We start from the raw sequence: 16,754 nt of genomic DNA, 5'->3' as shown, positions 1-16,754 counted from the left end.
CTAGTACAGAAAGTTTCCATCTCAGTATCTTGTAAGTCATGACCAGCAAAAACTGCATTCAGTGTCCTACATAAAGATGTAACTTGATTATTATAATTGTCATATATGTGACATACAGTTACTTGACAATTTCTGGATGTGTTTGGAGGACTAAAAACTGCTTCATGAACTTGACAATGTAAATACATGTATTTGGAGATGTTAATTGACGAGAGTTATTATGTAAGAGATTTACCATACATTGTTGACTTTTTGCCTCAGGCTAATCCATTTTTTTGTATTTTTCCTAAACCTCCAAGCTGCTGAACATCTTTAGCCAGCTTTTGTTTCAAGATCAATCCTGCAAAATAAACCCTATCTTTTTATCCTCACCAGCTGCACAACTTTCCTCCTCAAATTACCTCCATCAAAGTTTTAAGATTAAAATGACTGTCTGAATGGCAAAAATGTGTTTTTATACTGAGTTGACTTCATGTAAAAAAATGGTTACATTCAGAATACCACAAAAAGGCAGAGAATTTAAGACTATAACTTTCTGAAGAACTAATATTTTTTCTGAATGCTAGAAGAGAATTTTAACTCCCTCAGAATCCTCTAAAGTTAAACTCGTGCTAATGTAAAACTGCACACAAACATCTAATAATTAAAAAAAAAAAGAAGAAAAAAACATGCAACACTGTCATGAGGTTGTGCTCACTTAACAAATGAAGCATATCCAAATTTTCTATGTTTCATGTTGAGAGAGAAAATAGCTCTTGGTATTGACATAGGACACCAACAGATTTAATAGGAGTTACTTGGATAGGAAAGTGAGGGATCTTGAACCAGTGAAATATTGTGATGCTTTGTCTGACAAAAATAATAGCAGTGACTTCAACAGGAGCAGCATATTGCATGGGGCTGCATGAGGGATGCAGGCAGGCAGAAGAGCAGGGGAACAGAAGAAGGAAGTGGAAAACAAAGTCAAGTTAGGACAGAGAAGGTTTCAAAGACTATGAATAGTAATTCTGTGTAAAAGGGGGAGTTTCCATGAATTGCCTCACTTTGCCTAGACCATTCCATGTCAGAATAGGTACAATTCTCAGTATCAGCAGAGTAGTGCTGACTTATAAGGAGTGTGGCATATTACAGCAGAAATCAGAGCTACTGGCCACTGCTGAACTGAAGAGCAAGTGGAGTGCTAAGTTCTGAGATTTATATCCATTTTCTTCTGTCGGCATTTTTTTAATATATACGGTGGTGGCTATGAGTATGATTGTGCTGGAGGGATGATAACTCATGGAAAGGAGATATTTTTTGCTAGAACTCAGCAGCTGCTAGTAAAGACCAAATTATGCTACCTCTTGCTACTTGAGGAATATTGTATTTATTATAGTGTGACCTCTACAGTGCCAGAAAAAAAAAAAAAAAAAAGGTTAGTTTTCTCATCTTGTTTAAAAAAGCTTTTTCATGTTTTAATTTTTTTTTTATTATTATTATTTTTACCGGACTGATTGGCTACTTCTTACAGGCAGCATCGAGTCATTTTCTTCTCAGAGGGAAACAATACTTAAGATTTTTTGTTTAAATGCTTGGCTGTAATTTTTTGAACCTTTGTGAAATGTTTATAATTTACGTCCATTCTAGCAGGATTCAGGTAGGTTGGCATTCATTTTAGCTTTGGTAATCTCTGAGGAATAATCTGTCCAGAGCATATTTCTTGGATACCTGGCAGGAACTGCTAGAAAAGCCAGTGCTGCCGAAGGGCAGAATTGCAGCCCAGGGATGTCTGTGAGAGTCTAAAATGCTGGGGAGACAGGAGCCCAAAAGCCCTTCTCTGGCAGTGCAGTGGAAAAGGGATCCCCTCAGTTATATTGGTCTTCAACTACCTATCCAGCAAGGAGGAGACTTAGAAGATGGGAGGCTAAGAAGAAGGCTGCATTTCTTCCGCATAAGGAATGTCTTCTATTACCTTATTGCCTAGGTTTTAAATTTTTGTGTAGTTCCCTGCATGTACATATAAAGAAAATATGAGGTTACATCAAGAGATAAATAGGTCTCCACACACAAGGAACAGGCCACGTAATACCAGGCAACATAAGGAAACTAAAATGCAAATTCAGGCATCTCTTTGTGAATAAAGTAAGCACGGCTTGGGTATAGGTGAAAGGGGAAGTGCAAACTGTAGGGTTTGCTTTCTTCCAAGTATACTTATGGCATGAGTGCCAGCATCCACACACTGTTTATAAAAGGTCCTTCCCTCTAACAGAAGAACTACCATCCATTTTCTTAACAGGAATCTTTAAACTTGGCCAAGCTTGGAAACCTGTACATTTTTCTTGTAAAGGCAGACCTTGTACTGGCTCATTGTATCAGACTGCCTGGTCCTGGATTAAAGCATCTGAGCGAGAATAGGAATGGAGAGGAAAGAGAGAAAGAAACATTGAAAGGTAAAGTGCAAGTGGGTGAGCTAGCAAAAAAAGTTAACTGTTCAGCTGGATCTTTACAACCAGGAGGATAAAGTCCATTTGTCACTACAACTAACTACAGGAGACAGATCTAACTGCTGTGAACCTGCCAAAGACTCCTGTGTGCCCATACTTCACGAAACTAGTACATGATTAATCTTGTAGCTACAGTTTAATAGCAGCACTTCACATTTTGCAGCCTGGATAGCCTCACATTTTTCTCTTTGTCATAGGTGCATAACTTTCCATTATAGGGGTGGCTAGAAAACAGCAGTTCTGCTTAGCAAAAATTTTCAAAGTTTGAATGATTTTGTTCCACATTGGCATAAAAAAAAACCTGCAGCCTTTCAAAATGTCTTTGACAGAGCTGTGGGCAGAAGAGCGAAAAGTCAGACAGACTAACCTGCCAGGGGAACAGATGACGGACCAGTTTTTGTAGGCAAAGTTCAAGACCTCGCTCTGACAGATTCACAGTGGTGTTCACCCTACTTAAATTTGAGCTTTTAACTCAGCTGTAGCTGCCTACTATGGTCAGTAGAACAAGAATTCCCCTCAGAGGAGCTAATTCAGAGTGTGTAAGGCAGGTTTTCCTCTAAGTTATCTTTGATAAAAGAATTTCAGGCTGTGTTCCACTTACAACACGGGGAGACTGAACTATTAACTTAACCACATAAAGCTGGTCTCTAGGTCTCTAATTAGAGGTGAGGCTCTTTGGACTGGAAATTTCACCCACAACCAGGGAAAGCTTCCTGGCAAAAGTTTACACAATCAAGAAAACTGAACATTTCCTCAGAAACAGAAGTTTTGACATTTAAAACAAAAAAAAAGCACTTGACAAACACACATTTTGCTGGAGTGTTCATTACCAGAAATGTTTGGCAAACCATTACAAGTCACCTTATATTTATTTGTAAAGAATTAATTAATTAGATAATTTGAATTAAAAGACAATGTATGAACATAAACGAGCAATGAGCTATGCATACTTAAATAATATAAAAGATATACTGCTACATATGTGATGTTTGAGAAGGTTACTTGTATGCATCATATCAAAAATCTGACTCTTGGCCAACAAAAGGTGATGCCTCCATCCACTATGCATAAGCAATGTTTGTAAAAACCAAATGAAGTTAAATATTGGGGTAATGGAGATGCAAGTCTAAGATTGTATTCAACAGTATTCGCTATAACAACCTGTCAGGTTGAATTTACTCTCTCACTTGAGCTGTGCCTCCATAGCGTACATTTCTTTGTCCTACTCTGATGAATAAGTTAAGATTAAAAAAATTCTAAATGCTGATTTTAATAGCTTTGTGAATGCCAGTTTACAGTATTTTGCTCTTTTCAGAATTAAACCTAATCATCAGTTACTATAGGTCAGCTGCATTTTCCTTTTTTATTCGGAGCACTAGACTTCTAAAATTGCTAATAAAGCAGTGCATATGTAGCATTTTAATAAAGCTTTTAAATGGCACTCACAAATGGAGCATATTATGTCTACAGAAAAGAAAAGCATTCAAGTTGTCACTGTTACTCACCTAAAAGACTCTGTCTGCAATTCCATATTGAACTTGCAGCCTCCTGCGGCTGGGAAACACCTCCCTCTCACAATGGTATTTTTAAGTTTCACCATTGCAGCCACTTCCATTTGATGGTGCTTAGCAAACTACTCCCATCAGTTAAAAACAGGTCAGCTAAGAAAAGCTGACCTGTCAATTGGAAAACTTCTATGAGTGTCTAGCACATTTATGCAAGAGTAAAGATATGAGACTAATTTTTAAAAATAAATAAGATATTATGCAAAACATTTGTCATACTTAACTGTTGATGACAAAGACACAAGAAGTCTGCTTTTTGGACATCCATTGTAAATACATTTTGTAGGGTTCCTGAGTTCTATTCCCTGACAAGGAGCATATATGTTATCTGTTGGTCTGCTGAATCAAGGGAGTTTCCTTGAGCAGAGGCATATGTCAAAGGAAAACACGGTCAAGTTATTTTGGTCATTCATTCACACATAGATTTCTCATTTTCACAGCTGGTTCCCTTTGCTAATGAACACACAAAGTTTGCTTATGTTTCAGCTAGAATAGATATTCACTTGCCTGGAAAAAGTAGTGCTCATATAACACCAAGTGATCATTTGCCTATGTAACTGGAAGTTGTGCAGGACTGAATAATGAGTCAAGAATATTGAGCTCATGTGCTCACATCTGAAAGATTAGTCCTCTGCCCGACAAAAATGAGCATAAATTTGTTAAATATACAATCTTCTCCCTATCAAGAGTATACAGCAATGTCTCAGGTAGGCAATAGGAGAAATGTTCATCATGAAAGGTATTACAGTCTCCTATTGGGTGATTATGATTCACTTCAATTTAAATTAAATAAGTGTAAAGGAAAAATGAACCTCTAAGCCAAGTTTTGGATTTCAAGACTATAGCCTTTCATGTGCTATGCTTCCTTGAAGACATTCCAAGCCTTCAGCACTCTTGGCTCCCTGTATTTTAGACCGCATCACACTTTGGAGTGTGACACAAAAGGACCCAAGCTAGTGTCTGTCTAAAGGTATGAAAGTCTTAGCAGTGGTCCAGAAAGCCGTACAGCTGTGTAAGCAGGTCGCTGTATCTGCTAATGAGTGCTGGCTCTCAGCATGTACTGAGTGTTGATGAACCCACATGACCACAGGTTGTGAATCAGCCTTGGCCTTTGCTAGCCTGGAGGTACCAGGTTATAGACATGCCTCACTGATAAAGACTCATCAGAAATCATCAGATACTTGGATATGCTTGGATGTGTAAGAGGCATAGAATTTTTGTAATTACTACCTAGAATATGAAATTAAAAGAAATAAAAAGATTCTGTGAACGTGTGCTCCTGGAAAACTACGTGAAAATGTTGCTTCAAAGAGGAAAGTTGAAATAAGAAAAGAGTCCACGAGAATGGTGGGGATGGGAAAAAGAGAAAGAAAATGAGAAAAAAAAAAAACAAACGTTATGCAAATAGAACTGGAGGTTTCAAGCAGAGTTCCTTAGGTCTAATTGTCAAGAAAAGCTGAGTGAGTCTTTGCAAAATGTATTTAAGGAAATGTCAATGGATTGATTCAGGCTAGGGAAAGCAAAAGAAGAAAAAGGCTGTGGTACAGTAAGGGTGGGATAAAAGGCTGGCTCAGAACTTAACAAATACTTCTTACTTTCTTCCCAGAACAATGATCCTGGGGCAAAGTAATAGGAATAATAGGAAAGAGGTTGCAGAAACGGATGGTATGACATTAAAAAAACAGTTCAATGTACTTGCTGAGGTGAAAAGGAGAAAAGAAACCAGCTAAGCTCCTTCATGAATTTTTACTTTGGAGGTTCTAGGAACAAGTTTTCTTAACAAGCTTTATCAAGTCAGAAATTATACAAAGTAAAATAGGAGTCTGTTTCAAGAAGTGGGAAAAGTGATCCCAGTAAATACAGATTTGTAGCTCTGACCTCAATAGTGCTTGGCAGAAAAAAAAAAAATGGTCCCCCTAGACCAGGTATGTTGGATAAGATGAACAATTTTTTAGACAAAGAAAATGTTTTAGGTCAAAGTTGCATTCTGTCTATTTGGACTTCATTAAAATTATTGAGTATGCTACCAAAAAGCAATCTATTATCTAAGACTGAAAATAAAGGAAATAGTGAAGAAATTTTAAGACAAGTTCAATGTTCAAGACTGTTACTGTTGAAAGAAGTACTAGGTTGAAGGAAGGTCCTTGGGTAGAGTTCTTCAAAGAACAACACTGGGGTCTTTGGGTCAGTCTCACTCTCTGTATTTTTATTTCTGAGTTTGATGCAAAAATTAGGTATGTCATGAAGCCATTTCTCTCTGGCACGAAGTTAGAAGAATTGTCAAAACTGGGGATGCCTGGAGCTTGAGGAATAAAGTAATGGAAAAGTGATGAAATTCAGCTGTGGAAATGCAAGCTCGTCCACCTGAGACCTGATCCAAACCACTCTAGTTAAGGATAAACACATCTATCCTATCTGCTGGAAATGACAAATAGAACGGCATATTCTGACCAAGGGGTGTCTAGAAGACACAAACAGGATGCAGTAATGACCTTAGCAAGTATCAGAGACACAGTTTCTGTGAAAGTTAGTGAAGCATTAGTGATACTGTGGAAGACCTCATGCAGAATACTGTGCACAGATTCAGTCACCTTTTTTTGAGATTATCCAAACCTGAAACGTGCACATATCTGCTACAGGAATGAGATGAAGAATGGAGAGTTTATCTTATGTCAACCTGGCTTGTTTAATCTAGAAAATAAAAGGCTAGGAAGAGATATAAAAGTCTATTGTTACATGATGGAAATCTGCACTGAGAATGGAAAAGAGATGTTTAAGCCAAATCAACATTATCAAAATTACAATGCCACACAAGCTGGCCAGAAATTAATTTATACTGGAATTAGAAGGGGTGAGGAACAGAGGGCATCCCTTAGCCATTAAAGCATTCAGGTGTTGGGAGACATTTTTAAAAGGAGTAGTAGTAAAACCTGAGTTCAACAGGATTACATTATGAAAAAGAATACCACATAAGGCACTGAGATGGTGTGACTGGACTGTCTTCCAGCTTTGAAAACAGTGTGTTTTGTTTCAGTGAAAATTTGTGTGTTTTAGTAAATCCATTTTTTTATCACACCAGATTTCAGTCATCTTTAGTCATTGAAAGGTAATAGGCATTTTCCTCATTTTGGCAAGGTAGAAAGTTTGGATAGAAGAGCATGAACTGATCACATTTCTCTTTTGCCTTAGATTTCTTAATGCACCTAGGAACTGATGTGACATATAAATCAAAATGAAAAAAAACCAAAACCCAGAGATTTTTGATTTGAAAAAAAGTAAGAAAAAAAGGTCAAAATAAATGTAAATACAAGAAGTCTGCTCCAGAAAACATTGATAGGATAGAATATTACTTGCTTGCTCTTATTGAAATCTTCCTGTACATAATTTAACGCTTCATCAAGACATATAAAAACGCTCAAGCTCATTTCTTTCCCTCAGTCTTACCTTCACAGTATATACTCACCATTTTATGCAGAGGCATGGAGGTAAGATTAAGAAGGAAAACTATTTTTTTCTTCCCCTTTCATAGGATCTTTCCTTTAAGACTACAGCAGTAGTTTACATACTTGATATTTATCACTGGTGTGGAGGGTGAAACACTAACTGTACACCATACTCCCTGCCTTTTTAAAATATTAATTGACAAGTAACCATCTATGGAGCCTCATAAAGTATTAAATCTTCAAGCGGGGAAGATGTCTGCTTAACAGCATAGCACAAATCCTACATGATTTAAATCCCACACAATCCTATTAAAAATCCAGAGTTTTAAGCTGTTTACGTTAGTTCTGTATCTAATATTAACACCTGGTTTTGAAATCTCATGTAAGCATTATTACTCTATTGGACCGGCAGGACAGGGGAAAGTAAGTTCAATCTTTTTGACCGATGTAAGGATATACATAGATGAAGTTTAAATCTTGAATTTCAATGCTTAATCATTTTCTTGGCTTGCTGCTTTTCAGCAACTTCCATTTTATATATTGCATATCAGGTTTGCTAGTGTTTTAACAATTGTGCTACATCTCCTGAATTGCCATAACTGAATTTGAAGACAATGGTCTGCATTTCCCTGAGTACTGGCCACTGGACAGTCATTGTATGGAAACCTCAGACTGAGACAGGCTTCTTTATTTTGTGAAATAGGTAGTCCAGATACCATATGTATTTGAAGGTCTAGCTTATATTTTCTTTTTAAAAATTTTCTTCATTTTTCAACTGATCAAATTACCTGAGTTGAGTGTAAGCAATTCATTAGGCCAATTTATCTGTAGTTTAGAGGAAAGTTTGAAGCTATCACACCAAAGATGCGTTACTGCAGTACATCATAATTACAGGTGAACTTTATAAAAGCAGATGGAAATGGGCAAAGCTGTGAAAAAACTTTTGACCTTCACAGATACCCAAATATCTACAAATGTCCAGATATCTACAAATCAGTTACTTTTACAGACAACGGCAGGGACAGGGCTTGATACCTCTTCTGGGGGTGTATGAGAGAGCCTGACAGAGGTTTAACACACTTGAAATGCTGACCAACCCCACAGGTACTAGCTCAAATGTCATAGATGCTCAGGCCCCCCTGAAACTTCAAAATGGTAAGGGAATTTTCTAGGATGGACTTATTGTCTATGTAAACCCCCAGCCATTATTCACAATAAAGTGATAACGACTTGATTCATACCTAAGTAAATCAGCCGGTGGGCTCTTTCCTCTTCATATAGAAATGTCAGTTAAATGTAAGAAGAACAAAGATAACAGTTATGTTCCACCTATGCCAAAACATAAAGAAATATAGCCAAATGCCAAATGTAGGAATCTTTTATTTAGATACATATTCCCTCAAATTTTAGTTTTCTTTACTAAATTCTAAGGTACCTTTCCATGAAACATCAGAAATACGATCTCTGCTGCTGCTAGATTTCTGCTTATATTGCTAAGTAAGTAATTGTACAAGTGTGCAGTGTCTTTAATTGCTACCACCGGGAAGAAATTTTCCCTTAGGATTCATTAGCTAATGTCTTCCTCCCTCACTGAGTTATAAATCTATAAAAGCCTTTGGCAAACTGATCATTTGCCTTCTTGGAAGTCAGATGTGATAGACCCAAACAGGTGGGAGCTGTAACTACAAACATACGCATGTAACAGAATTAGCAATTCCATGTATTTCTATGATACCCCCATAAAATTATTCTCTTAATAAACTTTAAGTATCTACTCAAGTCATACTTAGATGTGAAGTAAAGGTTTCTTTTCAACAGCGAACAAATTAATTTAATAAATTAATGATTAGTTTTGCAGCTTTCTTAACCATTCAAGCTCTAGGGTTTTTAGCACAGTAGCAGTGTCTATAGTGCTACAGGATGGCCCAGTTACAGTGTGTTTTCTACCCTTCAGAGACCAATTTGAAGCTATATTAATGAGACAGTACACTAGAGGTGCTATGTGTAAAGCACTTGAGGACATATAATCCAATACACAATCATGTTATATAACAATATATATACTATGCCAGAAGGCAACCATGGACTTAGAACTTTTAAGTGGGTTTGCCCTTAGGGCCCAGGAAATATGGTGAACTGAAAAGTGTTATTTGAATTTCTTTATTCTGAGCAGTTGTACTGAACTCCAGGTGTTAAGGTGACCATGATGAGGAGCACATGCATGAGAGTCTAGTCTTCAAGCTTTCAGCATCCACATGTGCTCGTCCGTAAATATGCTCCTAATCCAGAGGAAAAGGTGGTGAGAGGCTCTAGCGTTTATTAAACAGTGAGTTGCTTTTCTGTGGCAGGGGTGTGTGACTAACACATGAGAGTCATTCTTCCAAATTTCAGTGACTTGGTAGCAGCCCAAAGTTCTGCCTCTCAAACTCACACCGGTCGGGAACTGCGGCATCGCCTCTGTGCCACCTTCTGAGTAAAGTCTGGAGTGTGCTGGATAAAACTCTTTTTCTGGACTTTGGTACTACAAGGGACTGTGTTCCACAGTTGCCTACAGTTACACAGGACTGTAAGGAAGCTTGCTACATTAATTCTACCTTAATTTTTCAAAATTGTTTTTCTGCTGTAATGTTTTCAAATGCATTTTGAAGGCTGCTATTATCCATGTTGTTTCTGTTCTATATTTGGAGTCATAACAATGTTTTGCCACAGAAACAAGTCATTGTGGGGTAATTAGATACTGCACAAACTGTTCTGAAGTAACTGCAGCAGGTATGAACTTGTTAACCTATGCAACAGAGAGTAACTGAAGAAAGCGTGGCCCTCTGTGGATGACAGGATAGCTCCCTCAGCAGGGGACACCTTGACATAGAAGCCTGCCCACAGGCCCTTGGCACACTGATTTATGCCTTGGTCAAAGTCTTCAGCTTTTGAACAATTTCAGTTCTTTTGGAAAACAAAACCAACACAAACAACATATTTATGAAATCACTGAGAATTTTTCCATCCTGCTGTTTACTAGAACCACGAAATGAAAGCTTATCTCATTACCCTAACGATCAGAAGGTTCTTTTGATTCCATCTACTGAAATGACAATACAGCATGCTTTCTGATCATATTTGCAGTTCTAAAATGTAAATACACAGATTATATGTTTACCAAAAATATCTGTATGCAAGTAATGGCATCAAGTGCACAGTCATAGCTTTTGCCTATTCCAGTGTATCACTTCAAATGCTCACAAGACTGGAAAAACTGATGATAATAACATTTGATTATAAACCAGTTTGTAGTCTATTTGTTCTCTGGCCAGATGTGCCTAATTCCTGTTGTCATCCTTGCAAGAGCATGGGTGCACCAACAGCCAGAAGGAACCCTACATGCAGCACTTCACTTTCTCTCAGCTGAGGATTCACGCTGGTCTGTTCATCTTGGGCACAGTGCTCTGTGACCCACTGGGAAAGTCCCTCAAGCACTGTTGTAATGAAGTGCCTGACCATGTGAGGGGCACCTCGAACTCCACAACCACTTTCCCGGCACTGAGTGAGGACCACAGCTGGGAGCACAGGAAACCTGCAGCCCGGCAGACCCTGGGTACACATGAGGGGCTGGTGCTGGGAGCACAGTGAAGACTCCAGTTGCTTTAGGGACCTCACTGTGGGGTTAGAGATTCCCACTGGCCAAATAACAATTCAGCAGTTCCGTAGAAGTGGTCTTGAGGAGGCTTTAGGTACCAATCAAATGGATCCTTTTAGAACCTGGTGTTAAACCAATAACCCATTTACTTTCAATTTCCCATTAACTGGGAAGACTGCAGCTGTGTCCCAGTAGTGCTGAATGTGTATAGTGAATAGTGTGTGCTATTGCTGCCGGGAGAACTCTTTTCTTTTAAAGAGGCTGTTTTACATAGGGAATACCTTAGCTGTCCCCCTTGGAGTATAGTATCTAATTAAAAAAAAAAATCCAAAAGCCCACGTCAGAAATCATCCCACACAGGCAGATAATTTTGACTCGCTCTCCAGAAACCTAGCTGTTGGTGTGGAATAATGTCTTTGTACATTAGACCCAGACAGCTACTGCTTTTAAACTCAGGCCAGCACAAACCTACCCTTTCAAGCAGCTGTTTTGCTCATACAGTACCTCCTAAGGCTCTACCCAGCTGCAAGCTCCTAGTGACAAGGACCTCCCTATTTTTACATGTTTACACAGTGTCACTATGAAGTTCACAGGAGGATCTGTCAGGTACTAGCATGCTATCAATCTTAAGTAATATGGGATCAGTAAGAGCACATTATCCAGGTAAGCTGAAAAGAATATCCATTATGTAAGGTTACTACTTTTCTCCCTTTACCTTTCTGTCTTCCAAGTATCATATTGGGCAGTCAGAAAAAACTTTTCGTATGCAAGTTGTTTAAAAATTCAGAGGCCATGCCATTTAAGCTAGAAGTTGGTTTTCAGTAATGTGAATTGAACCACATTTAAACATTAATAAATAAAAGGCTGTGGGAAAAAACAAACAAACACACACACACAAAAAAATCCCAAAGAAACAACCAGAAAAGCCAAAACAACAAGCCTTTTCTGGGTGGTGTACACAAAGATTATTGTGACAAAACTGTCACTTACATCCTGTTTCAACTGCTGGCACATTAAACAGTGAAAGTTCACTAATGGGTCTTCCAGAGAAGGTGAGGCAGGTGAAACACCTCAAGCCCCTGGGCAAAATTCTCTTCTCTGAACAATCTCTCCAACCATGAACAAAACCCTTGAAGTGATCTGATGCTTGGTGTGAAAATAGCTAACAACATCTTCTGACATCAAACCCCTTCCTGAGCCCCACCACTCCCCCAGGCCCTTACTGGAATAAGGAGGAGAAAACACAAGCAAAAATCCCCCAAACCAAACCTCTCAAAAGGCAGATATTTCCCCAGTTCAGACTTCTGAGCTGCCCAGGTGACAGGGAGAATTCAGAAGTAGGACTGTCAGAGCAGGCACTGCAATCAGAGGTGCCCCATAGCACTCTCCTGCTGATCCTAGCACAGGGCTCAAAATAAAAACCAAAGCAACATCTTTTTCCAAAGCAAAGAAAGAGTTAAAAAAAAAAAAAGGAAAAAAAAGGAAGAAAATATCTCGTTCTCTGTGTACCTTTGATTCCTGGCTGGTAGTTGATGCTGGAGAGGGAGGCTGCTCTGTGCTCTCCACTTCATTCTCTTTCTCCACACTATCCACGCTGACTTCAGTCGTGCTGCTCGGAGGAATCATTTTACCTCTAAAACACTGCTACTATCAGGAAAAAAGCTACAAACCTTTCTTGCTTTTTTTCATTCAATGTACTCTTTCTTCTCTGCTTTTGTAGAGCAATGAACTCCGACCACTCGGTTTCACTACATTTGCAAGACTAGAATTCTCTGGATTTTCTTTTTTTCCTTCTCCTCCTCTTCCCTCTCTTTCTCCTTTCCCTCCTTACTCCCTCCCCTGTGCAATTCTGCTGTGAGGGGAGCAAGTTATCGCTGGATCTGTAGGTCAGTGCTGTGCCTTCTTCTGCATTTTCTCTGATCCTCCTCTTCTCCCCGCGAAGCCCGGAGGTGTGGAGCAGAGTCGTGACTGTCAGCCCTGCGATCAGAGGGGAGTGAGCCGAAGCAGAAAGCCTGAGCCACGCACACACACGCGGGGCACTGGAGGGAGGAGTTGTATTTCTAATGCTGGGAGCAGCTTTGGAGGAGCATGTGCTGTCATAGTAGTGAAAGAAAGTAATGCGCGCATGCACGCACACATGCACACAGAGAGAGAGGCAGGCAGCGTGGATGAGGTCTGGAAGCGTTTTAACTTTTAACAGGCTGGAGAAGACAGCTGGGGGGCAGCTTTATATTCTTACAAGTCTTTTCATGAGGAAGGACTCTAGAAACAGAGGAGAAAAATGAGACTTCCCTTACTTTGCCCCAGAGAACATTATTTAAAATCCTAGCTACCCAGTGTCTCTAAATTTCCCGCCTTGCCTTACATCCTGGACTTGCTAGCAAGTGTCAGGACAGAGTCAGGGAAGAGTCACCTGTGGATCCACGTGTTCTTTGCTCTCCTCCCAGGCAGGGAAGCCCCGCTCTGAGCCACGTACATGCAATCTGGGTTGGCTGGAGCTCCTGCTATCGTGCATATCCTATACCTGTAGGTTGTCATAGCGATAACACTCCATCGGGCAGCAACAGAGCAGAGGCAGCCTTCAGCAAGAACCTCCTGGCTTCCCCCAGTGCTGTCATTCCCAAGGACATGGTAACCAAAAGTCGTGTTTAGGGCTGCAGTAGTGCTGGCAGAAGGTCAGCACGACTTTGCTGGCTGGCTCAGATTGCTTTATATTGCTTGAGTGTTTGCCTCGGATTAAAATCTGCTGCAAAGGTGCCTTCTGATTCAAGGTCTGTACTGTGAAAGGTTGAATGGATGCACTCCCCACTAGATATATGCTTTGCAGAGCAGGAGCCACTCCATATGGCTGGTGGAGATGCCTTTTCATTTAAAGAAAACATAAAAAAAGCAACCCAAACATGTTTCCGATCAGCAATACTTACATCCTGGAAAGAGAGAAGAAAAAAATTGACTCTTAGTTGATCTGCACTGGATGTACAGGTGTTTAGAGGTGATTTGCCGAGGTCTGAGTCAGAGAGGAGCTTCAGTATCTTGTAGCTCTGGGAAAGGGTACCAGATTCCCTTCTGGTTCCATCGCTTAGAAATACAGCTGCTACTTGGAGCTGCCTTTCAGGCCCCCTCCACTTCAAATCCATGCATGTAAGTGAAGGCAATTTTCAAGATAGTGGGGGTTAAACAGATGAAAGCCAGAGCAGAAATTGCCCTGCAGCTTCTGTATTCTTAATAATTATGCAGGAGTCAGGGAGAAAACACAGCTTTTCTTTGAATCCCTGGTGAATTTTCAGGTCTGGCAGTTAGATTGGGAAAAAAGCTTTATTTCTCTGAAACAGAGCATATAGGATACCAAAATCTTCAGCAGGCAATAAACGTGAAATGCTGCAATGCTATTTGTACAGCTACTTCAGAGGAAAAGTGCATCTTAGGAGTCTGCCAGTAGAACCTATTATTTGGCCTGTAGTCGCTAACACCATTACAGAGATCAAAATGAGAGCTCTGGTTGCTGTTGAGGCAGCGTCATTGACAACTGAGATTGAAGCAAGGAAATACAGAGCTCAGAGGGGCATATTTGGCAGATAAGTAAAAGAACTTATTTCCAAGGGTTAGGTTTCTAAAATACAGCAGTGTCTTAGACTGTTCTCTTCAGAGCCAGTGGAATTCTCTAGGTACAAAGCTCATTTCTTCCACTCAGCAGGTGAGATTTGGGCTTTGTTGTAAAATCAGCCTCTTAGTAAGAAACATGGACTGGACAGAGTCACAGTTTGGGAGAACTAGGGCAGCTGTGGGCACTGGAGATCCTGGCAGGGTGACAGCAATCAAATGCTCCAGCTCTGACAGAGATATCTTTCTCTGATGGTCCAGCCCAGAACAGCCAAGTCAGGGCCAGGGCACAGGGTCTCCTTCTGCTAGGATTGTTCAGTGTGCCCAGCAATGTGACAGGTGAGAAGCATGAAACTAATTTTTGTCCAGGTTCCCAGCAGTGTTGTGAATCAGTCTTTCCTGTTTAGAGTCTCAAAACCATTTTCCTCTGATGAACCTGTAGGTCACCTTTGAAACTGGTCTGGAGTGGCTGGTTAACAGTTAATGCTCGAACTATTGTAAAATCCTGCACACATTTGCATGAAAAGCTTATAACGTCATGACTGTGTAAGTGACTATCATACCACTCTCTACTCCTTTTTTGTTGTTGTTGTTGTCTTACCAAATTAGTACTGACACCTGCTACACTCCCTCTCTTCTCCCAATTACTCACTTCTCAACCACGACTGATCTGTCAGTTTCTTGACAATTAGCCTGGGAAAGATGAGTCAAACTTAAAATTTTACCAAAAAAGCAAAAAGGGAAAGAAGATGGATTTCTTATATTTTTATTTCCTTCCACAGAGCTGGTTCTTGAAAATCAAATATTCGGTATAACAAAACAGACTGATCAAATTAGATGAGCCTACCTCTCCCTCTCTCTCCCACGCTTTCCTCCCGAGAAGTTGGACTTGTGATTATTGCCGATCAGTCTCTAAGTGAAGGTACCCAGCGGAAATATGAGCACCACAGCACAGTGCTAAACAAGAGGAAATTGAACAGATTCTCTAGTGAAAAGACAAGTGTAGACTTCTGGATGTGGGGAACGGCAATTTGGATGAATAAAACATGAGAGCCAATTCTCAGCCCCCAGCTGAAGTTGTTGCACTGTGTAAAGGCTCTTGAATGTTGCCTGGATTCACCACCAAGCGTTCCCCTGCTGAATGGTCCAAGGCTGACTGCATGGGTGCTATGCCTTCTCTGTCCTCCCTCCCTCCCACTCTGTGGCTGCACACGCAAAGGTGGCAGCATGCGAGGCAAAGCACTTCTCTGTGCTGGGGCTCCAGCAGTTCTTCCTAAGCTCTGGCTGCAGCCAGGGCAAAAAGAGCATCTGAGAGGCTCCTCATACCAGAAATACGTACATGCTGCTGTGCTGCCAAGCCCTACCTGCTGTAGAGGTCCACGGTGGCAAGATGAAGCTGACGTAGGGGTTTTGTCCCTTGTTATGTTCTTTCGCCTTCTTTCTCTGGTACAGAGATTCCTCTGAACTAATTGAGTACCTTTCAGCAAAAGAGGTACATGTGTAGAGCTGGATTTCACCAAAGGAAAGATATGAAAGTGGTACTTAGCAAAATATGCTATTCCTGTTTAGACCCCCATGTATTTAACAGTCAAAAATAAGTAAAAAGGAGAGACGGAGCTATAGGTGTCATTATTCACTGCGTGGTACGTAAATCATCCCATACTCCTGACCAAAGAGGGCATAAGGGAGCATATAGAGACGACACTACTGATAAATGGCACTGGTTTAAACCATTACACACCTCTCTCTAGAAACATACAAAGCAGGGAGGAATCAGGCCAGTTGCCACCAAAGCAGAGCCCTTAAAGATAAATTAAGTCTACTGAGAGTCCCCCTTCCAGGAGGATGAAAACTGAGCACCAGAAAAAACTATTAGACACAGAAAAAAGGTTGTAGTTCTGGCACTTGGAGTGAAAATTGATCACCCTCTCCCCAAGATCCTCAGTCCCACTCGTGAGTGTTTCAGGTGAAAATTAGTAGCTTCATTTCTTGGTCAATTCAATTTCGTCTTCGTGGGAACTGGCAACAG

General features: G+C 40.2%; 1 protein-coding gene across 2 annotated transcripts in view; it reads right to left on the bottom strand.

The window, feature by feature from the left end:
• The window catches only part of STAC (SH3 and cysteine rich domain), a 71,560-nt gene extending 58,281 nt beyond the window's left edge, over nt 1–13,279 (bottom strand). Inside the window, exon 1 of one of the 2 annotated variants that reach the window (XM_065831871.2) lies at nt 12,796–13,279. Coding sequence is in view for 1 of the 2 variants with exons in the window: in XM_065831870.2 (XP_065687942.1) it covers nt 12,635–12,751 (117 nt within the window). In the remaining variant the exon portion in view is untranslated. Of the gene's footprint in view, nt 1–12,634 lie in introns of both variants that reach the window. The other variant, XM_065831870.2, reaches the window with a different exon arrangement.
• Nucleotides 13,280–16,754: the final 3,475 nt, after the last annotated feature.

This window comes from Patagioenas fasciata, chromosome 2 (genome assembly GCF_037038585.1).
Source record: "Patagioenas fasciata isolate bPatFas1 chromosome 2, bPatFas1.hap1, whole genome shotgun sequence".
NCBI classification, from domain to species: Eukaryota; Metazoa; Chordata; class Aves; order Columbiformes; family Columbidae; genus Patagioenas; species Patagioenas fasciata.
Note: the sequence above shows the minus strand (reverse complement) of the source record. Positions and strands in the feature narration are given on the sequence as shown.